This window comes from Salmo salar, chromosome 19, assembly GCF_965601325.2.
Source record: "Salmo salar chromosome 19, fSalSal1, whole genome shotgun sequence".
Taxonomy (NCBI): domain Eukaryota; kingdom Metazoa; phylum Chordata; class Actinopteri; order Salmoniformes; family Salmonidae; genus Salmo; species Salmo salar.
In genome coordinates, this window is record NC_138309.1 from 91,136,912 (window position 1) to 91,164,718 (window position 27,807).

At 44.9% G+C, this 27,807-nt stretch overlaps 1 protein-coding gene across 1 annotated transcript; it reads right to left on the reverse strand.

Moving 5' to 3' along the window:
* Window positions 1-94: 94 nt before the first annotated feature.
* On the reverse strand, window positions 95-27,008 carry gars1 (glycyl-tRNA synthetase 1). Its single transcript, XM_045702868.2, has 16 exons — window positions 26,701-27,008; window positions 16,790-16,891; window positions 16,460-16,562; window positions 13,736-13,877; window positions 8,254-8,342; window positions 7,638-7,714; window positions 6,994-7,139; window positions 6,682-6,831; window positions 4,364-4,526; window positions 4,122-4,286; window positions 2,253-2,506; window positions 2,054-2,139; window positions 1,811-1,920; window positions 1,615-1,708; window positions 501-691; window positions 95-390 (listed from the first exon to the last, which is right to left on the reverse strand). Exons 1-16 carry the CDS (start codon window positions 26,947-26,949, stop codon window positions 265-267), a joined length of 2,247 nt encoding a protein of 748 aa, XP_045558824.1. The 5' UTR covers window positions 26,950-27,008; the 3' UTR covers window positions 95-264.
* Window positions 27,009-27,807: the final 799 nt, after the last annotated feature.

Here is a 27,807-nt window from a genome sequence, read left to right on the forward strand (position 1 = left end):
TTCCAGTACACAGGTGAATATTTACCAGAACAGGGTCAAATTATTACTCTGTCACCCTGTTTATAATTGTTCGGTACAATGATTATATAACATTTATTTAGAAGTTTAATTTCAGTGGTTGCAGTTGGGTGTTAGGACACCGTGAGGACAGACTGCTTCCCGAATTACAGTTGCAGTAAAATCGTCCCTATGGATGCAGAAATGTAAAAATGTCTGTGGGCGTTTCATAGGACTGACTGACAGACATACTGAGTAAGATTAAGTTCATTCCTCGGCCGTGTCCTTCTTGCTGGTCTCCTGTCCCTCAAAGATGGGGTACTTGCTTTCCACCTCGGCCCAAGTCATGACGCCGTTTGCCAGATCACGGATGATTCCTGGCAACTCGCTAACCTGGAGAGGTAACAGGAAACAGTTAACCCAGTTCATTAACATTTACCTTTCAGTTCATCACTTCCTGTACAGAGCAGCATGTTGACATGTAGGAAGTAAAGAAGTCGTACCTCGGCCCTGATCTGCCTCATGGAGTCGCGGTCCCTCAGAGTGGCGGTGTGGGGCGTCTTGTTCACCGTGTCGAAGTCGATGGTGATGCCGAACGCCACTCCGATCTCGTCTGTCCTGGCGTAGCGCCTCCCAATGGATCCTGACGAGTCGTCCACCTTATGGGACACGCCCTGTTTGGTCATCGCTTCAGCTGCAGGGAGGGAGGAGAAAGGGTGGGGGAGGGAGGGAGGGAGACGGGTGGGGGGGGAGGGAGGGAGACGGGTGGGGGAGGGAGAGGGAGACGGGTGGGGGAAGGAGAGGGAGACGGGTGGGGGAGGGAGAGGGAGACGGGTGGGGGAGGGAGAGGGAGACGGGTGGGGGAGGGAGAGGGAGACGGGTGGGGGAGGGAGAAGGGTGGGGGAGGGAGGGAGGGAGACGGGTGGGGGAGGGAGGGAGGGAGACGGGTGGGGGAGGGAGACGGGTGGGGGAGGGAGACGGGTGGGGGAGGGAGACGGGTGGGGGAGGGAGACGGGTGGGGGAGGGAGACGGGTGGGGGAGGGAGGGAGGGAGACGGGTGGGGGAGGGAGGGAGGGAGACGGGTGGGGGAGGGAGGGAGGGAGACGGGTGGGGGAGGGAGACGGGTGGGGGAGGGAGACGGGTGGGGGAGGGAGACGGGTGGGGGAGGGAGACGGGTGGGGGAGGGAGGGAGGGAGACGGGTGGGGGAGGGAGGGAGGGAGACGGGTGGGGGAGGGAGGGAGGGAGACGGGTGGGGGAGGGAGGGGGAGACGGACGGGGGAGGGAGAGGGAGACGGACGGGGGAGGGAGGGGGAGACGGACGGGGGAGGGAGAGGGAGACGGACGGGGGAGGGAGGGGGAGACGGACGGGGGAGGGAGAGGGAGACGGACGGGGGAGGGAGGGGGAGACGGACGGGGGAGGGAGAGGGAGACGGACGGGGGAGGGAGAGGGAGACGGACGGGGGAGGAGGGAGACGGACGGGTGGGGGAGGGAGGGAGACGGGTGGGGGAAGGAGACAGTACATGTTAGTTAAATAACTTATGTAGCATCTGACACTGAACTGTTCAACGTTTGTTCTGAAATAATAAGACTTGTTTTAAATGGAAGGAGAACTTACAGAGTTCCTTCACAAAAGGCATGAATTCCTGGTTTTGGCTCAAAGGAAGGACGGAGCATTTATACGGAGCTACAGTGGTAGGGAAGCTGAAGAACTGGAGAGAGAGACATTTCAAAACCATTATTACACTGTAAAAACCATTCTAACAGCCCAGTCAGTGCATGTACAGTAGCTGTAACATCTGATGCCCCCTTACCGTTCTCTGCTCGTCTCCCTCTCTGACTTGGAATGTGTGCTCGAAGATTGAGTACATGATTCTCCCGATGCCAAAGGAGGGTTCGATGACATTAGGGACCACCTCCTCCACTGTAGTGAAGCAGAAACACATTCTGAATCAGTTAAAAGTACAGTTGTCTGCTGTCTTCCTGCATGGCTTCCATCCAGTAGAAAGAGGATGTCATTCAACAAGCTCCTCTAGAAGCTGTCTAGGTTTTCTCACCATGCAGGGTCTTCTGAAAACGCTTCACGCTAACCATGTCCTTGGTGAGTTTAAATGTCTTTCCCTCCGTCTCTATGGTGAACTCCCTGTGGGGGGGGGAAAGAGGTTACCATTAGGTTTAGCTGGAATACGGCATAATATTACAGAGGCTAAAGTATTAAATCTATTGATTCTGTCACATATGACCTTCACTACTTACCCGCTGCTGTTGAGTAGCACCTCCTGTTCAGAGATGAAACACTCGTCACAGACAGCTAGGTACTCCATCACTAGTTTGGCGTCCTTCTTATAGGCTTTACCGATGGCTCCCTTACTGGGCTCAAACTGGACGATATCTACTACTTTGGGTTCTTTAAGAGGCTTCTCGGCCACTAGAGGGACCTTGGTAGCCCGGGCGTGGCACAGCAGGTCAAAACAGGAGCGATCAGCACAGCCCACTATCTCGATCCAGCCCTGCAGGAAACAGACGGAACGGAGACGCAGGGTTATTATGGGGTTAAGGTTAAATCAACACAAGATAAGAACTTCAAATTGTAGACCCAGCTAGCAGTGGAGGGTGGGACCTAGGTAGGATGTTTCGGTCTCTGCGTCCCAGCAGTCACAGGCATAGTGGGTTAACCCCTCTAGGGTAGGGGGCAGTATTTTCACGGCCGGATGAAAAACGTATCCAAATTAAACGGCCTACTACTCGGGCCCAGGACCTAGAATATGCATATAATTAGTATATTTGGATAGAAAACACTCTGAAGTTTCTAAAACTGTTTGAATGATGTCTGTGAGTATAACAGAACTCATATGGCAGGCAAAAACCGGAGAAAATCTAAGCAGGAAGTGAGAATTCTGGTGCTTGTAGTCCTTTCAAGTCATTGCCAATCGAACACAGTGAGTTAAGGTTCATTTTGCACTTCCTAAGGCTTCCACTAGATGTCAACAGTCTTTAGAAAGTTGTTTGAGGCGTCTATGATGAATAGAGACCGAACAAGAAGGCTGGGAAGTTGTAGACCCATCAGTTCATTGGTTCACGAGGTAGCTGTGTTCCAAAACGTTTTTCAAGACACTGGAACCGTCCGGTTGGAATATTACTGAAGTTTCACGTTCTAAAGGCCCTAAAGATTGATGCTTTACAACATTTGACATGTTTGAACAAACGAAAATATAACTTTTTTAAAAAACTTTTCTTCGTGACATTTTCGGCGCGCTTCCTACATTTGGAGTAGCTGAACTGAACGCGCGAACAACAAGGACCTATTTGGACATAAATTATGGAGTTTATCGAACAAAACAACATTTATTGTGGACCTGGGATTCCTGGAAGTGCCTTCTGATGAAGATCAAAGGTAAGTGAATATTTCTAATGCTATTTATGATTTTAGAAGACTCCAAAATGGTGGGTATCTGTATTGCCTAGTGTATTTTTCTGAGCGCAGTACTCAGATTATTGCAAAGTGTGCTTTCCCAGTAAAGTTATTTTGAAATCTGTCACAGCGGTTGCATAAAGGAGATGTTCATCTATAATTCTTTGAATGACAGTTTAATATTTTATCAACGTTTATGACGAGTATTTTTGTAAATTTTAGTGCTGATTCACTGGCAGTATTGGAGGCAAAATATTTTCTGAACGTCACGCGCCAATGTAAAATGGTGTTTTTAGATATAAATATGAACTTGATCGAACAGAAAATGCATGTATTGTGTAACATGATGTCCTAGGAGTGTCATCTGATGAAGATCGTCAAAGGTTAGTGCTTCATTTAGCTGTGTTTTGGGTATTTGTGATGCATGCTAGTTGCTTGGAAATGGCTGTGTGATAATTTGTGTCTATGTACTCTCCTAACATAATGTAATGTTTTGCTTTCGCTGAAAAGCCTTTTTGAAAATCGGACAACGTGGTTCGATTCAGGAGAAGTGTATCTATAAAATGGTGTAAAATAGTCCTATGTTTGAGAACTTTGAATTATGACATTTTGTGGTTTTGAATTTGGCGATCTGATTTTTCACTGGCTGTTGAATAGTGTGGGACGATTGCGTCCCACCTCCCCTAGAGAGGTTAAGGTTAGGGAGGACCTACGTAGGATGTTTTGGTCTCTGCGTCCCAGCAGTCACAGGCGTAGTGGGCCATCTCGTTGTCCATGTGCTGACGGAAGCGAAGCTTGTCTTTGGCCACACCCACTTTAGTGAGGTAGAGGTAGATTCTCCCGATGAAATATCCCAGGACGGAGTTATTGATCACTCCCTGAGAGAGACAAAGTTGTCAATATGACTCTGGTATTGGTTTCTTCCTTACTGAAGCTACTGCTATAAGCATCCTACCTGCTCCACAGCATCCCCCAGCCTCATGATGTGAGCAGACTGGCCGCTGGTCTGGGCCTTGGAGGAGTACAGGATGATCTCCAGGTCAGCCACGTTAGGAAACTTGGGGTGGAACTTCTCAGTCGGGTCCACAAAGTGCTCAATCTCAGCCATGGTGAACTCTCTGGAGGCACCAGGACAACCATTACTCTCCCAACAGACCCTCTAACACCACAGACTGACTGGTAGACACTAACACCACAGACAGACTGACTGGTAGACACTAACACCACAGACAGACTGGTAGAAACTAACACCACAGACAGACTGACTGGTAGAAACTAACACCACAGACAGACACTGGTAGAAACTAACACCACAGACTGACTGACTGACTGGTAGACACTAACACCACAGACTGACTGACTGACTGGTAGACACTAACACCACTGACTGACTGACTGACTGGTAGACACTAACACCACAGACTGACTGACTGACTGACTGACTGACTGACTGGTAGACACTAACACCACAGACTGACTGACTGACTGACTGACTGGTAGACACTAACACCACAGACTGACTGACTGACTGACTGACTGGTAGACACTAACACCACAGACTGACTGACTGACTGGTAGACACTAACACCACAGACTGACTGACTGACTGACTGACTGACTGGTAGACACTAACACCACAGAGTGACTGACTGGTAGAAACTAACACCACAGACAGACTGACTGGTAGAAACTAACACCACAGACTGACTGACTGACTGGTAGACACTAACACCACAGACTGACTGATTGACTGGTAGACACTAACACCACAGACTGACTGACTGACTGACTGGTAGACACTAACACCACAGACTGACTGACTGACTGACTGACTGACTGACTGACTGACTGACTGGTAGACACTAACACCACAGACTGACTGACTGGTAGAAACTAACACCACAGACAGACTGACTGGTAGAAACTAACAGACTGACTGGTAGAAACTAACAGACTGACTGGTAGAAACTAACAGACTGACTGGTAGAAACTAACAGACTGACTGGTAGAAACTAACAGACTGACTGGTAGAAACTAACAGACTGACTGGTAGAAACTAACAGACTGACTGGTAGAAACTAACAGACTGACTGGTAGAAACTAACACCACAGACAGACTGACTGGTAGAAACTAACACCACAGACAGACTGACTGGTAGAAACTAACACCACAGACAGACTGACTGGTAGAAACTAACACCACAGACAGACTGACTGGTAGAAACTAACACCACAGACTGACTGACTGGTAGAAACTAACACCACAGACAGACTGACTGGTAGAAACTAACACCACAGACAGACTGACTGGTAGACACTAACACCACAGACTGACTGACTGACTGGTAGACACTAACACCACAGACTGACTGACTGACTGGTAGACACTAACACCACAGACTGACTGACTGACTGGTAGACACTAACACCACAGACTGACTGACTGACTGGTAGACACTAACACCACAGACTGACTGACTGACTGGTAGACACTAACACCACAGACTGACTGACTGACTGGTAGACACTAACACCACAGACTGACTGACTGACTGGTAGACACTAACACCACAGACTGACTGACTGACTGGTAGACACTAACACCACAGACTGACTGACTGACTGGTAGACACTAACACCACAGACTGACTGACTGACTGGTAGACACTAACACCACAGACTGACTGACTGACTGGTAGAAACTAACACCACAGACTGACTGACTGACTGGTAGAAACTAACACCACAGACTGACTGACTGACTGACTGGTAGACACTAACACCACAGACTGACTGACTGGTAGACACTAACACCACAGACTGACTGACTGGTAGAAACTAACACCACAGACTGACTGACTGGTAGAAACTAACACCACAGACTGACTGACTGGTAGAAACTAACACCACAGACTGACTGACTGGTAGAAACTAACACCACAGACTGACTGACTGGTAGAAACTAACACCACAGACTGACTGACTGGTAGAAACTAACACCACAGACTGACTGACTGGTAGAAACTAACACCACAGACTGACTGGTAGACACTAACACCACAGACTGACTGGTAGACACTAACACCACAGACAGACTGGTAGAAACTAACACCACAGACAGACTGGTAGAAACTAACACCACAGACAGACTGGTAGAAACTAACACCACAGACAGACTGGTAGACACTAATACCACAGACTGACTGGTAGAAACTAACACCACAGACAGACTGGTAGAAACTAACACAGCTTCATCTCCAGACTAGAACTCACCTGACACGGATGAGTCCTGAGCGAGGTGAGATCTCGTTCCTGAAGGAGTTGCCGATCTGAGCAGCGGCGAAGGGAAGCTTTCCCTGGTTGAATTCCAACAGACGCTTGAAGTTGAGGAAGATTCCCTGAGCAGTTTCAGGCCTCAAGTAGCTGCAGAACACAGACAGACTCAGTAAAACACTGGTACCGGTCCACAACTAAAACGGAGGTAATCAGAACTCTGTTCAAAGGCAAAACGACCAATGGCAGCATTGGAAACCCTCTACAGTACATCCCAACATCTGGGTACAGAGTGAGTAATAACTTCATTACCCTGTCATGTTTCCCCCCGGTCCGATAGAGGTCTGGAACATCAGGTTGAAGAGATGAGGGGCTGAAAGGTCATTTCCTGTGGTGGGGGACTTGACACTGTATTTCACAAAGAGGTTGGTCAACTCCTGTTGGGTGTAGTTGTCCATCTGGAGACCCATGAAAACACTTGTCAGTCTCTTGTTGACATAAACAACTTTCAGCTCCATTTCTGCAGTCTGGGATGGCTGAAGGTATAATCTATTTCTATTCTAGGATATCTGCTGCATGTATCTAAAACCACCGTATGTCCACCACTTCCTAACCTGAGTGACCACTTCCTCCATCTCTGCCTTATTCTCCGCAGGACACTTCTTCCTAACCTGAGTGACCACTTCCTCCATCTCTGCCTTATTCTCCGCAGGACACTTCTTCCTAACCTGAGTGACCACTTCCTCCATCTCTGCCTTATTCTCCGCAGGACACTTCTTCCTAACCTGAGTGACCACTTCCTCCATCTCTGCCTTATTCTCCGCAGGACACTTCTTCCTAACCTGAGTGACCACTTCCTCCATCTCTGCCTTATTCTCCGCAGGACACTTCTTCCTAACCTGAGTGACCACTTCCTCCATCTCTGCCTTATTCTCCGCAGGACACTTCTTCCTAACCTGAGTGACCACTTCCTCCATCTCTGCCTTATTCTCCGCAGGACACTTCTTATCGGACATCAGCTTCTGGAGGTGAGCTGAATGGGACAGAGAAACACAGGGTCACATCTACTGGGACAGAGAAACACAGGGTCACAGTCATGTCTACTGATGCAGAGGGACAGCACAGTGCTGACAGCACAGCGCTGATGCAGAGGGACAGCACAGCGCTGATGCAGAGGGAGAGCACAGCGCTGATGCAGAGGGAGAGCACAGCGCTGATGCAGAGGGAGAGCACAGCGCTGATGCAGAGGGAGAGCACAGCGCTGATGCAGAGGGAGAGCACAGCGCTGATGCAGAGGGAGAGCACAGCGCTGATGCAGAGGGAGAGCACAGCGCTGATGCAGAGGGACAGCACAGCGCTGATGCAGAGGGAGAGCACAGCGCTGATGCAGAGGGACAGCCCAGCGCTGATGCAGAGGGACAGCACAGCGCTGATGCAGAGGGACAACAGTGCACTGAACAAAGGTTTGACTACTGTACTGTCAGGGCTCAATTCTATTACATTGATGCCGAGGGAAATACCAGTGAATAGGGCATCTCTCTTTAACAAACCATGTCAAGAGTATAGACTAACCTTTGAGGAGGTGGTCTGCCCTGAAACACTCTCCATTCTTCACGTCCTTCACCATGTAGTCCGCAAACTTGTCCACGTGGCCAGACGTCCTGTAGACATAATAGCACATTATACCCAAATATTCTGATTGGAACAGAGCAGTCAGCTGTACTAAGTCTCTAAGAACCACCAGGCAACCCCCGTCCGTCCGTCTGTCGGAACCCCCGTCCGTCCGTCTGTCGGAACCCCCGTCCGTCCGTCTGTCGGAACCCCCGTCCGTCCGTCTGTCGGAACCCCCGTCCGTCCGTCTGTCGGAACCCCCGTCCGTCCGTCTGTCGGAACCCCCGTCCGTCGGAACCCCCGTCCGTCTGTCGGAACCCCCGTCCGTCTGTCGGAACCCCCGTCCGTCTATTGTAGCTGGGGATTTTAACAAAGCAAATCTGAGGACTAAGCTGCCGAAATTCTATCAACATATTGACTGCTCTACTAAGACTCTCGACCACTGCTATTCAAACTTCCGGAATGCTTACAAGGCCCTCCCCCGCCCTCCTTTCGGCAAATCTGACCATGAATCCATCTTGCTCCTCCCTTCCTATAGGCAGAAACTTAAACAGGAAGTGCCCGTGCTTCGTACTATTCAACGCTGGTCTGACCAATCGGAATCCACGCTTCAGGAATGTTTTTATCACGTGGACTGGGATATATTCCGGGTAGCGTGCAAAAATAATCTAGATGGTGAAGGTAGGAAACATCAGCTCCACTCCGCTGATCCTCAACACTGGGGCCCCACAAGGCTGCGTGCTCAGCCCCCTCCTGTACTCCCTGTTCACCCATGACTGCATGGCCATGCACACCACCAACTCAATCAACAAGTTTGCAGACGACACTACAGTGGTAGGCTTGATTACCAACAACGACGAGACGGCCTACAGGGAGGAGGTGAGGGCCCTCGGAGTGTGGTGTCAGGAAAACAACCTCTCACTCAACGTCAACAAAAACAAAGGAGATGATTGTGGACTTCAGAAAACAGCAAAGGGAGCACCTAGGGCTGGGCGATAAATCAATAATTAGAGGTAATTACTTCCCTCAATAACAATATAAAAACTTTAGATTTATTTTCGATAATGTCGATATAGAATAATTAGGTACAGCAGTCCATTTCACCTCTGTGACGCAGCAGGAACGTGCGGAGAAGTGACAATAAGCACGTGGAGAGGTACACGCCCACTAAAAACCACTTAGCACCTCAAGTGATGGAATAGACACTTAACCACGAAAAATGAGTGATGTAGGCGAAAACAGTGGCAGTGATAGCCAATGAGAAGGAGCAGCTTCCAACGAAGAAATTATTGATAAAAAGGGTTAACTTCTTTGGGATAGGGGGCGGTATTTTGACGTCCGGATGAAAAGCATGCCCAAAGTAAACTGCCTGCTACTCAGGCCCAGAAACTCGGATATGCATATAATTGGTAGATTTGGTTAGAAAACATTCTAAAATTTCAAAAAAAAACTGTTAAAATAATGTCTGAGTATAACAGAACTGAAATGGCAGGCGAAACCCCGAGGACAAACCATCCCCCTCCCCAAAACAAATCATCCTACCACTGATTTCAATGGCTGGCACTTTTATTATAAGGCGAAATCGTGCCCGATTGCAGTTCCTAGGGCTTCCACTAGATGTCAACAGTCTTTAGAAAGAGTTTCAGGCTGGTTTTTGGAAAAATGAGCCAGAAATTGTAGTTTTTCTAGGTGGCTCTCATTTTGGCTGTAGTGTTTCCAAGCGCGTGGATGAGAACACGTTCCTTGGTATTTCTCTCTGGTAAAGACAATAACGATTCTCCCTCTTAAATTTGATTGTTTATTGGCATATTAGGGTACGGTACCTAAGGTTTGATTATAAACATTGATTGACTTGTTTGGATAACTTTATTGGTAAGATTTGGGATTAATTTTGTATGCATTTTGAAGGAGGGAAACCAGGTGGATTATTGACTGAAGCGCGCCAGCTAAACTGAGTTTTTATGGATATAAAAAAGGACTATCGAACAAAAGGACCATTTGTAATGTAACTGGGACCTTTTGGATTGCCAACAGAAGAAGATCTTCAAAGGTAAGGCATATATTATATCGCCATTTCTGACATTCGTGTCGCACCTCCCTGGTTGAAAATGATTTGTTATACATTTGTGTGCTGGGTGCTGTCATTTTACATTTACATTTTAGTCATTTAGCAGACGCTCTTATCCAGAGCGACTTATTTTTTTTGTACTGGCCCCCCGTGGGAATCGAACCCACAACCCTGGCGTTGCACACACCATGCTGGCGTTGCAAACACCATGCTCTACCAACTGAGCCACAGGGAAGACTGTCCTCAGATAATCGCATGGTTTGCTTTCGCAGTAAAGCCTTTTTGAAATCTGACAAGGTGGCTGGATTAACAACAAGTTAGACTTTATTTTGATGTATTGCACTTGTGATTTCATGAAATTTTAATATTTATAGTAATTTCATTTGTATTTGGCACTCTGCAATTTCACCAGAAGTTAGCGTCCCACTAATCCGCAAGAAGTTAAACTGTTTCAGTAATTTGGAAGTGGTTTGGCTTTTTGAAGTCCGACAAAGAGCAGAACTATGTTCGGTGCAAATTGTGCCGTAGACAGGTGGCTACGAAGTCTGGTAATAGGACAAACCTTTTTCAACATCTGAAGCAAAATCACTCTTTGGAACATGCAGGAAGTTTGAGTTTGCGTCACGGTATCGATAAATGTCCCTCCAGCACCAGCCAATCTAGGGATGTTTGCCCGAAGCAGTCAACACTGACAGCGTTTTATGCCCTACAAGCAAACATCACAAATGCTATTATGCATTGCATTGCTAAGGACATGCTACCAATTAGCACAGTCGAAAAGGAAGGTTTCAAGTGGCTTATCAATTTAATTGACCCCAGGTACGTGCTCCCTGGCCACAAAACATGGAACAATTTTCCTTAAAGTATAATTTTATGTGTAGCTCACATAATAAAAATAAAAAAATGTAACAACTTCTTATTTACAATGACGGCCTATCGGGGAAGTGGGTTAACTTAACTGCCTTGTTCTACCACTGAACGACAGATTCTTACCTTGTCAGCTCGGGGATTCGATCAAGCAACCTTTCAGTTACTGGCCCAGCGCTCTAACCACGGTTTGATCAGGCATTCTAGAGTTTGTAGCAGATATGCACCTTTTGAACATTATTTGATTAAAATCGTGATAATTATCGAATAAATAAATATATTAGAGGGCGACCAATTATGATTTTTCAACGCCGAGAGCGATTATTGGAGGACCAAAAAAAGTCGGTACCGATTAATCTGCCGATTTTTTTTATTTTTATTGTAATAATGACAATTACAACAATACTGAATGAACACTTATTTTAAGTTAATATAATACATAAATAAAATCAGTTTAGCCTCAAATAAATAATGAAACAAGTTCAATTTAGTTTAAATAATGCAAAAACAAAGTGTTGGAGAAGAAAGTAAAATTGCAATATGTGCCATGTAAAAAAGCTAACGTTTAAGTTCCTTGCTCAGAACATGGGAACATATGAAAGCTGGTGGTTCCTTTTAACATGAGTCTTCAATATTCCCAGGTAAGAAGTTTTAGGTTGTAGGAATTATAGGACTATTTCTCTCTATACCATTTGTATTTCATATACCTTTGACTATTGGATGTTCTTATAGGCACTTTAGTATTGCCAGTGTAACAGTATAGCTTCCGTCCCTCTCCTCGCTCCTACCTGGGCTCGAACCAGGAACACATCGACAACAGCCACACTCGAAGCAGCGTTACCCATGCAGAGCAAGGGGAACAACTACTCCAAGTCTCAGAGCGAGTGACGTTTGAAACGCTATTAGCACGCACCCGCTAACTAGCTAGCCATTTCACATCGGTTACACCAGCCTAATCTTGGGAGTTGATAGGCTCTAAGTCATAAACAGCGCAATGCTTGAAGCACAGTGAAGAGCTGCTGGCAAAACGCACGAAAGTGCTGTTTGAAAGAATGCTTACAAGCCTGCTGGTGCCTACCACCGCTCAGTCAGACTGCTCTATCAAATCATAGACTTAATTATAACATAATAACACACAGAAACACGAGCCTTAGGTCATTAATATGGTCGAATCCGGAAACTATCATCTCGAAAACAAAAGTTTTTTCTTTCAGTGAAATACGGAACCGTTCCGTATTTTATTTAACGGGTGGCATCCCTAAGTCTAAATATTCCTGTTACATTGCACAACCTTCAGTGTTATGTCATAATTATGTAACATTCTGGCAAATTAGTTCGCAACGAGCCAGGCAATGAACGCAAGAGCAGTGACACAATTTCATGTTATCAGGCAATATTAACCAAATATGCAGGTTTAAAAATATATACTTATGTATTGATTTTAAAGAAAGGCATTGATGTTTATGGTACATTGGTGCAACGACAGTGCTTTTTTCGCAAATGTGCTTGTTAAATCATCACCCGTTTGTCGAAGTAGGCTGTGATTCCATGAGAAATTAACAGGCACCGCATCGATTATATGCAACACAGGACAAGCTAGTTAAACTAGTAATATCAACCACCATGTGTAGTTAACTAGTGATTATGTTAAGATTGATAGTTTTTTATAAGTTTAATGCTAGCTAGCAACTTACCTTGGCTTCTTGCTGCCCTCGCGTAACAGGTAGTCAGCCTGCCATGCAGGCTCCTCGTGGAGTGCAATGTAAGGCAGGTGGTTAGAGCGTTGGACTAGTAACCAGAAGGTTGCAAAAACGAATCCCCGAACAAGGCAGTTAACCCCCATTCCTAGGCCGTCATTGAAAATAAGAATGTGTTCTTAATCTGCCTTGCCTAGTTAAATAAAGGTGTAAAATTAATTTTTTTATAATAATAAAACATTTACAAATAAAAAAAATAGGCGGCCAAAAATACCGATTACCGATTCATTCCTACTGCGATTTGTGTAATTTGTTAGATATTACGGCGCTGTTGGAGCTAGAAGCACAAGCATTTCACTACACCCACAATAACATCTGGTAATCACGTGTTTGTGAACAATAAAATGTGATTTGTCTGCCTCTAGGAACCCCCCCCCCCCGTCTGAATGTAGGACCCCCCCCCCCCCCCCCCCCCAGCCCCCCCACCAGGAACTCCCTTCCTATACAGATATCTAACCACATACCACTATATCAGCACTCCAACACTACATGTTCATAGTGCAATAACAGAAGTCTGATGGACACTGGCTCCTACAGTCCAGTCCCTCCCTTTGTGTTAGCACCCTGATAACCACCATGTTAGTAAAGCTAAGCTAATAGCAGTGTAGCATCAGGGTGGCTAATAGCAGTGTAGCATCAGGGTGGCTAATAGCAGTGTAGCATCAGGGTGGCTAATAGCAGTGTAGCATCAGGGTGGCTAATAGCAGTGTAGCATCAGGGTGGCTAATAGCAGTGTAGCATCAGGACCCACTTGAGGACGGGCTCCGGGGTGAGCATGGTGCAGTCGATCTCTAGGATCTGCTCCTCCTGGATGAAGTGCTGCCTCCAGGCCTGCAAGATGTTGTTCTTCAGGGCACAGCCCACAGGGCCAAAGTCATACAGACCACTCACACCTGTAGAGGGAACATTACAGACCACTCACACCTGTAGAGGGAACATTACAGACCACTCACACCTGTAGAGGGAACATTACAGACCACTCACACCTGTAGAGGGAACGTTACAGACATACAGACCACTCACACCTGTAGAGGGAACGTTACAGACCACTCACACCTGTAGAGGGAACGTTACAGACCACTCACACCTGTAGAGGGAACGTTACAGACCACTCACACCTGTAGAGGGAACATTACAGACCACTCACACCTGTAGAGGGAACATTACAGACCACTCACACCTGTAGAGGGAACGTTACAGACCACTCACACCTGTAGAGGGAACATTACAGACATACAGACCACTCACACCTGTAGAGGGAACGTTACAGACCACTCACACCTGTAGAGGGAACGTTACAGACCACTCACACCTGTAGAGGGAACATTACAGACCACTCACACCTGTAGAGGGAACGTTACAGACCACTCACACCTGTAGAGGGAACATTACAGACCACTCACACCTGTAGAGGGAACGTTACAGACCACTCACACCTGTAGAGGGAACATTACAGACATACAGACCACTCACACCTGTAGAGGGAACGTTACAGACCACTCACACCTGTAGAGGGAACATTACAGACCACTCACACCTGTAGAGGGAACGTTACAGACCACTCACACCTGTAGAGGGAACGTTACAGACCACTCACACCTGTAGAGGGAACATTACAGACATACAGACCACTCACACCTGTAGAGGGAACATTACAGACCACTCACACCTGTAGAGGGAACATTACAGACCACTCACACCTGTAGAGGGAACATTACAGACCACTCACACCTGTAGAGGGAACATTACAGACATACAGACCACTCACACCTGTAGAGGGAACGTTACAGACCACTCACACCTGTAGAGGGAACATTACAGACCACTCACACCTGTAGAGGGAACGTTACAGACCACTCACACCTGTAGAGGGAACGTTACAGACCACTCACACCTGTAGAGGGAACGTTACAGACCACTCACACCTGTAGAGGGAACATTACAGACCACTCACACCTGTAGAGGGAACATTACAGACCACTCACACCTGTAGAGGGAACGTTACAGACATACAGACCACTCACACCTGTAGAGGGAACGTTACAGACCACTCACACCTGTAGAGGGAACGTTACAGACCACTCACACCTGTAGAGGGAACGTTACAGACCACTCACACCTGTAGAGGGAACGTTACAGACCACTCACACCTGTAGAGGGAACGTTACAGACCACTCACACCTGTAGAGGGAACGTTACAGACCACTCACACCTGTAGAGGGAACGTTACAGACCACTCACACCTGTAGAGGGAACGTTACAGACCACTCACACCTGTAGAGGGAACATTACAGACCACTCACACCTGTAGAGGGAACGTTACAGACCACTCACACCTGTAGAGGGAACGTTACAGACCACTCACACCTGTAGAGGGAACGTTACAGACCACTCACACCTGTAGAGGGAACATTACAGACCACTCACACCTGTAGAGGGAACATTACAGACCACTCACACCTGTAGAGGGAACATTACAGACATACAGACCACTCACACCTGTAGAGGGAACGTTACAGACCACTCACACCTGTAGAGGGAACGTTACAGCCCCCACCGGGGGACGTACAGACCACTCACACCTGTAGAGGGAACGTTACAGACCACTCACACCTGTAGAGGGAACATTACAGACCACTCACACCTGTAGAGGGAACGTTACAGACCACTCACACCTGTAGAGGGAACTTCAGACATACAGACCACTCACACCTGTAGAGGGAACATTACAGACCACTCACACCTGTAGAGGGAACGTTACAGACCACTCACACCTGTAGAGGGAACGTTACAGACCACTCACACCTGTAGAGGGAACGTTACAGACCACTCACACCTGTAGAGGGAACATTACAGACCACTCACACCTGTAGAGGGAACATTACAGACCACTCACACCTGTAGAGGGAACATTACAGACATACAGACCACTCACACCTGTAGAGGGAACGTTACAGACCACTCACACCTGTAGAGGGAACGTTACAGACCACTCACACCTGTAGAGGGAACGTTACAGACATACAGACCACTCACACCTGTAGAGGGAACATTACAGACCACTCACACCTGTAGAGGGAACGTTACAGACCACTCACACCTGTAGAGGGAACATTACAGACCACTCACACCTGTAGAGGGAACGTTACAGACCACTCACACCTGTAGAGGGAACATTACAGACATACAGACCACTCACACCTGTAGAGGGAACATTACAGACCACTCACACCTGTAGAGGGAACATTACAGACCACTCACACCTGTAGAGGGAACGTTACAGACCACTCACACCTGTAGAGGGAACATTACAGACCACTCACACCTGTAGAGGGAACATTACAGACCACTCACACCTGTAGAGGGAACGTTACAGACATACAGACCACTCACACAAATAAAATGTGATTGTCGTTGTCAGTGTGCGCCCTCAGTGTGCGCCTCCAACCATAACTAGGTGTTACCTAGATCTCACCTCCATAGATAGCGAAGGCCTGGTCGTAGAAGAATCTTCTCTTTAACGTATCCTCCATCTTGGTTCTGTCAACAATGTCATCTTTGGGCTGCAGAGACAGTTCCTGAAATGCAAACAGTAGTGTGGTGATTAACAGTTTGAGAAGACACAAAACACTACAGATGTAAGGTAGTGCATACCTACCAAAGCTGATTTCAGCTTTTTTAAAAGACGGCTGATTGTGAAGTTATTGGAAAGATTAAACCATTGCTTCAAATCAGAAAAGTATTTGGTGCGATTCTGGCATAGTGTAGTAGGCTACACTATAGGAGATGCTGTAACAGAGCTCACCTTAGTTTCCAGAGTTCTCTTCCTAGCTTTCAGTTCAGCCACGGCTTTAAGGACGTCGACATCAGGGGCACCATCCTGTTTCATCTGACGCACCAGCTCCCCCTGTAACGAGACAATTACACCTCGAGCTGACAGAATACTCCTCCTTCCCACACCTGACTGAATGTTTCTGCTGACGTTAGGAGACCTTCATGGTAAACTGTAAATGGGAATTTGTTCTTAACTGACTTGCCTAGTTTAAAAAAATCTCTCTCTCTCTCTCTAGAGTTCCTGCAAATGCTAAAGATCCATATATAGATGGCAGAGAGGACTGACTCCAACCTGCCCACCCAGTGTTTCCCCTAGATTTATTTAGCAGTTGCAGGCCACCACTAAATCGTTGCCGGCATTCCTCAGAAATAGGATGTGGGGAAAAAATAGGTGTTCCTAATGTTTTGTACATTCTAATATTGAGCCCCCCCCCCCCCCCCCCAACACCTTGTGTTTTGTTCAGTGTGTGTGTGTGTGTGTGTGTGTGTAAGTGTTGGTCCCATGATTCATGAGCTGAAATAAAAGACCCCAGAAATGTTTCATACGTACAAAATTTGACACTTCCTGTAAAAGTTACATCATACTGCAGCACACCTTGCGGGCTGCCGCAGAATTCTCTGGCGCGTTATTTAATTGTCAGCCATTGTTACCATGAATGCTAGTTAGACCACCAGCGGGAACCTTTGAGGAGCATTTGATAGTCTTTAATACTGGCTGTACTAGAGAATTTAAACCATTTTTGGTAAGAATATAGTATATGGGATTGATTAAGAAATGTAGCTGAATTTGATTAATATTATGGTGTTTCTATTCCAAGAAAAACGAAACCCTCAGGGTTTCCGTTAGGAAAATATGGCGCTGTACAACATGACCTTTATTTAACTAGGCAAGTCAGTTAAGAACAAATAATCTTATTTACAATGAACCTCTCGCTCTCTCTCCAAAATGGAAATAAAAACAAATGTACATACAGTACTAATCAAAAGTTTGGACACCTACTCATTCAAGAATTTGTATTTATTTTTACTATTTTATACATTGTGGAATAATAGGGAAGATATCAAAACGATGAAACACACATGGAATCATGTAGTAACCAAGTGTCAAATTAAAATATATTTTATATTTGAGATTCTTCAAAGTAGCCAACATTTGCCATGATGACAGCTTTGCACACTCTTGGCATTCTCTCAACCAGCTTCACCTAGAATGCTTTTCCAACAGTCTTGAAGGAGTTCCCACATATGCTGAGCACTTGTTGGCTGCTTTTCCTTCACTCTGCGGTCCAACTCATCCCAAACCATCTCAATTGGGTTGAGGTCGGGTGATTGTGGAGGCCAGGTCATCTGATGCAGCACTCCATCACTCTCCTTGGTCAAATAGCCCTTACACAGTCTGGAGGTGTGTTTTGGGTCATTGTCCTGTTGAAAAACAAATGATAGTGGGACTAATCCCAAACCAGATGGGATGGCGTATCGCTGCAGAATGCTGTGGTAGCCATGCTGGTTAAGTGTGCCTTGAATTCTAAATAAATCACAGACAGTGTCACCAGCAAATCACCATCACACCTCCTCCTCCATGCTTCACGGTGGGAACCACACATGCAGAGATCATCCATTCACCTGCTCCGCGTCTCACAAAGACACGGCAGTTGGAACCAAAAACCTAAAATTTGGACTCATCACACCAAAAGGACAAATTTCCACCGGTCTAATGTTTGTGTTTCTTGGCCCAAGCAAGTCTCTTCTTATTATTGGTGTCCTTTAGTAGTGGTTTCTTTGCAGCAATTCGACCATGAAGGCCTGATTCACACAGTCTCCTCTGAACAGTTGATGTTGAGATGTGTCTGTTACTTGAACTCTGTGAAGCATGTAGTATTTAGGCTGCAATCTGAGGTGCAGGTAACTCTAATGAACTTATCCTCTACAGCAGAGGTAACTCTGGGTCTTCCTTTCCTGTGGCGGTTCTCATGAGAGCCAGTTTCATCATAGCGCTTGATGGTTTTTGCAACTGCACTTGAAGAAACGCGTCAAATTTCTTGAAATTTTCCGCATTGTCTGACCATTTCTTAAAGTAATGATGGACTGTCCTTTCTCTTTGCTGATTTGAGCCGTTCTTGCCATAATATGGACTTGCTCTTTTACTGAATAGGGCTGGGCGGTATTCCGTATTTTAAGATATACAGGGATAGATTTGGGTTTTTACTTTACCTTCTAAAATGGTATTTGAATGTTCTGTTTGTTCAATGTGATACACCATGTGTAACGTAAATTTATATAGTTTACTTCGCTACTCGAGTCATCTCTCTGCTCTTTCTCTCCGTGCCCCTTTCCACACAGACCTAGCCACGCCCTCTGTCACTCAAGGAGAGCATTTGTTGTTCCTCAACCACCAGACGCTTGCGTTCAGTCTGCATGCTCAATGCAGCAATGTTCATGACAACAATGCTGTTTTCACTTTGCTTCTTAATATAAATCCACTAGCGTTCTATAAATGACACTATTAGTTTGTGTTTCTTACATCAGCAAAACAGCTAGTTTGTATTTTCTTAGCAAGTTGCCCTAAATCTTGTGAGACATATAGAGAATTTTCTAGACCATGTGTGTTAATTATTAATTTCAGAAGAGCTAGTAAGATGGGTGAACTCTATATGTGCTCTTGGTCATTAGACACCATTAGACATGCACTTGTCTGGGGTGTGGACACGACTGGTTATTCCTGTAACTGTGTTATGGCCTAATATGTACTGTTGCTATGGTTATACCTCTAGGGACTTTTCCAGAACATGGGTTTTCAGAGGAGCTAGAAGGATGACATGTCTGGTTATTTCTGTAAAGTGCAACGGAATGTTGGTATGGTCCTACATGCATGCACCGGTCTTAGTCCAGAACATGTACACGTGTGTATTTTTTAACTATTGGTGTGGCTCTACAGTTTCCATGCCCTAATATGACACCAAACTAAAATGAGTGCAAGGCAATAAGGTAACGGTGGCTAAATGGCAGAGGGGATGAGTCATTAAGAGGAGTTACTATGTAAATAACCCTAAAGTTTGTTGTTTTCATGAACCAGCTCGGCTTGTATTACAACATAATAAAAGTCTATTTGAACTCACAGGCTCCGGTATTTGAGAAATATGATTGACTGAATATTTCCATGACAGACACTAATTGTTAGCCGCTAATGCTAATAAATGTACTGAGTAAGAGGAAGCGTAGCTAGCTAATACAGCCTGATAATACCATTGATGGTGTAGACCTAAATCAGCATGTTGTTTGTGCAACAGTATCTTCTAAATCAAAGACGAATATGCAAAGCAAGAATATGTTAGCTACATGAAGTAGCTAAGAGGACATGCAATGTAGCCAAAGCTTATAGAGTCCCCTAGGAAACACTTACCAACACTTTAGTTCCTACCCTGTCACAATAAACTTCTCCCTGGCATTTTAATTCGTTGTCATCTCAAACACAGTATTCAAAGTGCCCACTATTATAATCTAACTATAGAATAGTCATTATATTTCCATGATTCCAACAGTTTTGCTCTAATTCACAAGTCAAATATTTTGGTTAAAAATAAGTACAATTCTTTTGGGGCATCTGTACTTTACTCTTTTTGACAACTGTTACTTCACTACATTCCTAATGAAAATACTTTTTACTCCATACATTTTCCCTGACACCTAAAAGTACTCGTTACATTTTGAATGCTTGGCAGGACAGGAAAATGGTCCAATTCAAGCACTTTTCAAGAGGAGATCCCTGGTCATCTACGGCCTCTGATCTGGAGGACTCACTAAACACAAATGCTTTGTTTGTAAATCATGTCTTGAGTGTTGGAGTGTTCCCCAGGCTATCCGTAAATAAAAAGAAAATTGTGCCATCTGGTTTGCTTAATATAAGGAATTTGAAATGATTTGATACTTAAGTACATTTGATCAATTACATGTACTTTTTTTTAGTCCCGTGTGGCTCAGTTGGTAGAGCATGGTGTTTGCAACGCCAGGGTTGTGGGTTCGATTCCCACGGGGGACCAGTACAGAGAAAAAAAAATGTATGCATTCACTACTGTAAGTCGCTCTGGATAAGAACGTCTGCTAAATGACTAAAATGTAAATGTTTTGATATTTAAGTACATCTAAAACCAAAACACTTTTGGACTTTTACTCAAGTTGTATTTTACTGGGTGACTTTCACTTTTCTATTAAGGTATCTTTACTTTTACTCAAGTATGACAAATTGGGTACTTTTTCCACCACTGCAATTGAGTGCAGGAAATACAGAAATGATAAAAGTGCTGAAATTTGTTTTGGTTGAAGTTAAATTGAAGTGCATAAAATAATAATAATGGAGAAACATTCTAAGTGATTTCAATGAGTCCATGTGTTGCCACTCTAGGATCACTCACTACTCTTAATGCAAATGTAGAGCTTTTATTATTCAAAAATGACAAATCCCGTCCATTTTCTTTTTTTAAATACCATGATATAATATTTTGGCCATATCACCCAGCCCTACCGTCTTCTGTATGCCACCCCTACCTGGTCACAAAACAACTGATTGGCTCAAAACACATTAAGGAAAGAAATTCCACAAATGAACTTTTAACAAAGCACACCTGCTAATTGAAATGCATTCCAGGTGACTACCTCATGAAACTGGTTGAGAGAATGCCAAGAGTGTGCAAAGCTGTCATCAAGGCAAATGGTGGATACTTTGAAAAATATATTTTGATTTGTTTAACACTTTTGTTGACTACATGCTTCCATATTTGTTATTTCATAGTTGTGATGTCTTCGTTATTGGTCTACCATGTATAAAATAGTATAAATAAAGAAATCATTGAATGGGTAGGTGTCCAAACTTTTGACTGCTACTGTATACACACAACATTTTCAGGATGGTAAATCATTTTCAGTGTAAATTTAAAACAACTAAACCCAGATATAAAGTCTGTATAAAAAGGAGCTACATATTTAACAAGAAAAATATAATAAATAATAATAATCTTTTACAACTGGTGGCAGAATCGTGCTGATATAGTATAAGAGGTCACAATATGTTTTGTAACGATTCCTGTTGTTGTTGATGTAAATAATATCTGTTGGTTTGTGGTGTCTAATGAGGAGCAACCAGACGCTGCTCTTGAAGCAGAAGCAAAACATTACTGAACATAACGCGCCAATGTAAACTGATTTTTGGATATAAATATGAACTTTATCGAACAAAATATACAAAATATTGTGTAACATGAAGTCCTATGAGTGCCATCTGATGAAGATCAAAGGTTAGTGATTAATTTTAATTAAATAAAGGTTAAATATATATATATATATATACTGCTCAAAAAAATAAAGGGAACACTTAAACAACACAATGTAACTCCAAGTCAATCACACTTCTGTGAAATCAAACTGTCCACTTAGGAAGCAACACTGATTGACAATAAATGTCACATGCTGTTGTGTAAATGGAATAGACAACAGGTGGAAATTATAGGCAATTAGCAAGACACCCCCAATAAAGGAGTGGTTCTGCAGGTGGGGACCACAGACCACTTCTCAGTTCCTATGCTTCCTGGCTGATGTTTTGGTCACTTTTGAATGCTGGCGGTGCTTTCACTCTAGTGGTAGCATGAGACGGAGTCTACAACCCACACAAGTGGCTCAGGTAGTGCAGCTCATCCAGGATGGCACATCAATGTGAGCTGTGGCAGAAAGGTTTGCTGTGTCTGTCAGCGTAGTGTCCAGAGCATGGAGGCGCTACCAGGAGACAGGCCAGTACATCAGGAGACGTGGAGGAGGCCGTAGGAGGGCAACAACCTAGCAGCAGGACCGCTACCTCCGCCTTTGTGCAAGGAGGAGCAGGAGGAGCACTGCCAGAGCCCTGCAAAATGACCTCCAGCAGGCCACAAATGTGCATGTGTCTGCTCAAACGGTCAGAAACAGAGTCCATGAGGGTGGTATGAGGGCCCGACGTCCACAGGTGGGGGTTGTGCTTACAGCCCAACACCGTGCAGGACGTTTGGCATTTGCCAGAGAACACCAAGATAGTCAAATTCGCCACTGGCGCCCTGTGCTCTTCACAAATGAAAGCAGGTTCACACTGAGCACGTGACAGACGTGACAGAGTCTGGAGACGCTGTGGAGAACGTTCTGCTGCCTGCAACATCCTCCAGCATGACCGGTTTGGCGGTGGGTCAGTCATGGTGTGGGGTGGCATTTCTTTGGGGGGCCGCACAGCCCTCCATGTACTCGCCAGAGGTAGCCTGACTGCCATTAGGTACCGAGATGAGATCCTCAGACCCCTTGTGAGACCATATGCTGGTGCGGTTGGCCCTGGGTTCCTCCTAATGCAAGACAATGCTAGACCTCATGTGGCTGGAGTGTGTCAGCAGTTCCTGCAAGAGGAAGGCATTGATGCTATGGACTGGCCCACCCATTCCCCAGACCTGAATCCAATTGAGCACATCTGGGACATCATGTCTTGCTCCATCCACCAACGCCACGTTGCACCACAGACTCTCCAGGAGTTGGCGGATGCTTTAGTCCAGGTCTGGGAGGAGATCCCTCAGGAGACCATCCGCCACCTCATCAGGAGCATGCCCAGGCGTTGTAGGGAGGTCATACAGGCACGTGGAGGCCACACACACTACTGAGCCTCATTTTGACTTGTTTTAAGGACATTACATCAAAGTTGGATCAGCCTGTTGTGTGGTTTTCCACTTTAATTTTGAGTGCGACTCCAAATCCAGACCTCCATGGGTTGATAAATTGGATTTCCATTGATTATTTTTGTGTGATTTTGTTGTCAGCACATTCAACTATGTAAAGAAAAAAGTATTTAATAAGATTATTTCATTCATTCAGATCTAGGATATTTTATTTTAGTGTTCCCTTTATTTTTTTGAGCAGTGTATAAGAGGTCATACAATAAGTTTTGCAGTGATTCCTATGTTGTTGATGTAAATAATATCTGTTGGTTTGTGGTGTCTAATGAGGAGCAACCAGACGCTGCTCTTGAAGCAGAAGCAAAACATTACTGAACATAACGCGCCAATGTAAACTGATTTTTGGATATAAATATGAACTTTATCGAACAAAACATATGAAGTCCTATGAGTGCCATCTGATGAAGATCAAAGGTTTGTGATTCATTTTCTCTCTATTTCTGCTTTTTGTGACTCCTCTCTGGCTGGAAAATGGCTGTTTTTTTGTGACTAGGCAATGACCTAACATAATCGCATGGTGTGCTTTCACCGTAAAGCCTTTTTGAAATCAGACACTGTGGTTGGATTAACAAGAAGTTTATCTTTAAAATGGTGTATAATACTTGTATGTTTGAGGAATTGTAATTATGCGATTTCTGTTGTTTGAATTTGGCGCCCTGCACTTTCACTGGCTGTTGTCAAATCAATCCCTATGAAGTCAACAAAGAGCTGCAGTTAGTTTCATAGTGGGTGGCAAGGAATAAGTTAGTCCTAAATATTTCTAGAACCATTGTATTTGGGGCAAATCATTCACTAAACCTTGTAATGAATAATGTGGTAATTGAGCAAGAACTCCTTGGAGTGACCCTGGATTGTAAACTGTCAACGGAGCTACTCTGCCTTCTTAACAGCACTATCAACAAGGCAGGTCCTACAGGCCCTAGTTTCTACCTTCTTAACAGCACTATCAACAAGGCAGGTCCTACAGGCCCTAGTTTCTACCTTCTTAACAACACTATCAACAAGGCAGGTCCTACAGGCCCTAGTTTCTACCTTCTTAACAACACTATCAACAAGGCAGGTCCTACAGGCCCTAGTTTCTACCTTCTTAACAGCACTATCAACAAGGCAGGTCCTACAGGCCCTAGTTTCTACCTTCTTAACAACACTATCAACAAGGCAGGTCCTACAGGCCCTAGTTTCTACCTTCTTAACAGCACTATCAACAAGGCAGGTCCTACAGGCCCTAGTTTCTACCTTCTTAACAACACTATCAACAAGGCAGGTCCTACAGGCCCTAGTTTCTACCTTCTTAACAACACTATCAACAAGGCAGGTCCTACAGGCCCTAGTTTCTACCTTCTTAACAGCACTATCAACAAGGCAGGTCCTACAGGCCCTAGTTTCTACCTTCTTAACATCCCTATAAACAAGGCAGGTCCTACAGGCCCTAGTTTCTACCTTCTTAACAACACTATCAACAAGGCAGGTCCTACAGGCCCTAGTTTTGTCACACCTGGACTACTGTTCAGTCGCGTGGTCAGGTGCCACAAAGAAGGACTTAGGAAAATTGCAATTGGCTCAGAACAGGGCAGCACGGCTGGCCCGTAAATGTACACAGAGAGCTAACATTAGTAAGTCAGTCAATCTCTCCTGGCTGAAAGTGGAGGAGAGATTGACTTCATCACTACTTGTATTGGTGAGAGGTATTGACATGTTGAATGCACCGAGCTGTCTGTCTAAACTACTGGCACACAGCTCGGACACCCATACATACCCCACAAGACATGCCACCAGAGGTCTGTTTAAACTACTGGCACACAGCTCAGACACCCATACATACCCCACAAGACATGCCACCAGAGGTCTGTTTAAACTGACTGGCACACAGCTCAGACACCCATACATACCCCACAAGACATGCCACCAGAGGTCTGTTTAAACTGACTGGTACACAGCTCAGATACCCATACATACCCCACAAGACATGCCACCAGAGGTCTCTTCACAGTCCCCAAGTCCAGAACAGACTATGGGAGGAGCACAGTACTACATAGAGCCATGACTACATGGAACTCTATTCCACATCAGGTAACTGATGCAGCAGTAGAATCAGATTTATTATTTTTTAAACATAAAAATACATTGTGAAACAGCAGGGACTATGTAAGCAACATAACATAAGCACAGACACATGCATACAAACACATACGTACACATGGATTTTGTGTTGTAGAAATGTGTTAGTAGAGTAGGGGCCAGAGTGCACATGTATGAATGTATTGTAATGTTTTTAAAAATGTCTAACAGCCTTCATTTTGATGGACCCCAGGAAGAGTAGCTGCTGACTTGGCATTAATACAAACTCACAATCACCAATAAAAACAAGACAATCCATTTTTTTATTCTGAAAATGTCATGGGGACCACATTGATTTTGTTATAATGTTTAAGTCACTCAGTAAGAACTCGGCATCAGCCAAGGCAAAATGTCTAATTACAGGAAATAGCTTTGAAACTGCACATTTTCTCTCAGTCCCATGACAAAATGCGCAGAATTGCAGGTAATTTGCTTTAAAACAGCACAACGTTATCTTTATGGCCAAGATGAGGGCCTTTAAAAGCTTTGGTCGGGGAGACCTCACAATTGGCTAGCCACTACCTCGCCCCTCTAACGCTAACTTTGACACAACCGCAACAACAAAAAAATACTAGGGGAAACACTGCCACCCAAATATCAGTGAATCAGCTCTGGGCTGAAACGTGGCATGGGGGGAAATAAGTCGCAGGGCGCAGGCATGGATTTAATACAATTATTTATCAAATCATATCCAAGCTAGCTGGTATAACTGTATTAAATCAGTTATTTACTGCTCTACAGATCTCCAACTAACAGGCACATTTTCTTTAAATCAGTTAGCATGCTAGCTACCGGTAGCTATGGGGCTACTGGTTAGTTAGCTAGCTACATGGCTATGCTACATTCAAAAGATCTCTGCTAACGTTGTATGTAAATGTTAGCTAGCAAAATAAACAGCTACAGCAGCTTTGTTAGAGCTGTCATTTCTGGGAGATAACTAATGAATGCATGGATGATGTGGGGATGTTTGAAGTGGATAAGAAAAAAAAATAATGTTTTAGCTTAATTCCCGTGGCTTTAAATGGCAATTTACCTGTTCTTTCACTGCCAGCCTCAGTGGGGCGAGGATTTCTTCAATATTGCCACTCATTTTGTGTCCTTCGGAAAGCTCCAGCCAAAGACTTTTCTTCTTCTTACACAAGCAGACCGACAGAGATAACGACCTGTTTTGGGTCGGACAGCGCAGCAGCGACTGTAGAAACCGGCAGACCCTCGGCACCGAGAGAAGAGTGTGAATCTCAGTGCTGGTCCTCAGCAGTGCTGATGTTGCTCTACGAAGCATGGACCGCGGGCGGAGCGACAATGTGGATGGAACAGAATGATGAAATCTCACAAAACAAGTAAATTAATGCTTCAGTTATCAAGTGGCACTTTCAACATGTTGTTCCCTAGAACATTTTATAAATACACTTGGTGCAGATTCGACAAAGTATTCCAGGGTTCACCAGCAGATGGCGCTGTTACTGAGGAAGAGCGTAATGGTTAACTGAATCTTTCATAAGCTCATTCATGGCCCGGTTGCATAAAACACCTTAAGTGTTTCCCTTAAAGGTTTCCCTTATTGTCCCTTACCTAAAGGAATTGTTTAAGGGCGTTGCATAGAGCCCCTCAAATATTTCCTTAGGTAGGGGCTTTAAGGTAGTTTAAAGGCATGTATGGCAGGATGAGTATCTGTTTACCATGGAGACGGTCAGATTAAATGACTAAGGGTGCGTTCGTAAATTATCTCTATTTACTCATCCAGTCGATTTAATCGAGAACTATCATCAGAAAATAAACCGATATGAATCAGACAGTGGGGCGCCGCCTGACCCACTAGTTGGCCAGGAGGTTTAAATCAACATTTCATATCGTGTTGTAGATATACTGTATTGACAATAACGCAAGATCACATTTCCAGCATGTGAGCATTGCATTTGCAGCTCATAAATTAATAAAACATTTAAAACGTAGTTTTAAACATCTCCTCTGAACGAACCCCGGCAACTCGTAACCCAGTAGCTTTACCGACAACCTGCGGGCGTGTTCCAGGTTGCAGATTGACACGGTTGAGTTCGTTGCTGGGCTGCGGTTGCTTTGCGGGCGTGTCACAGGTCGACACGGGTGCGTTCCAGGTGGACTTCATTGCTTCTTAATTTAT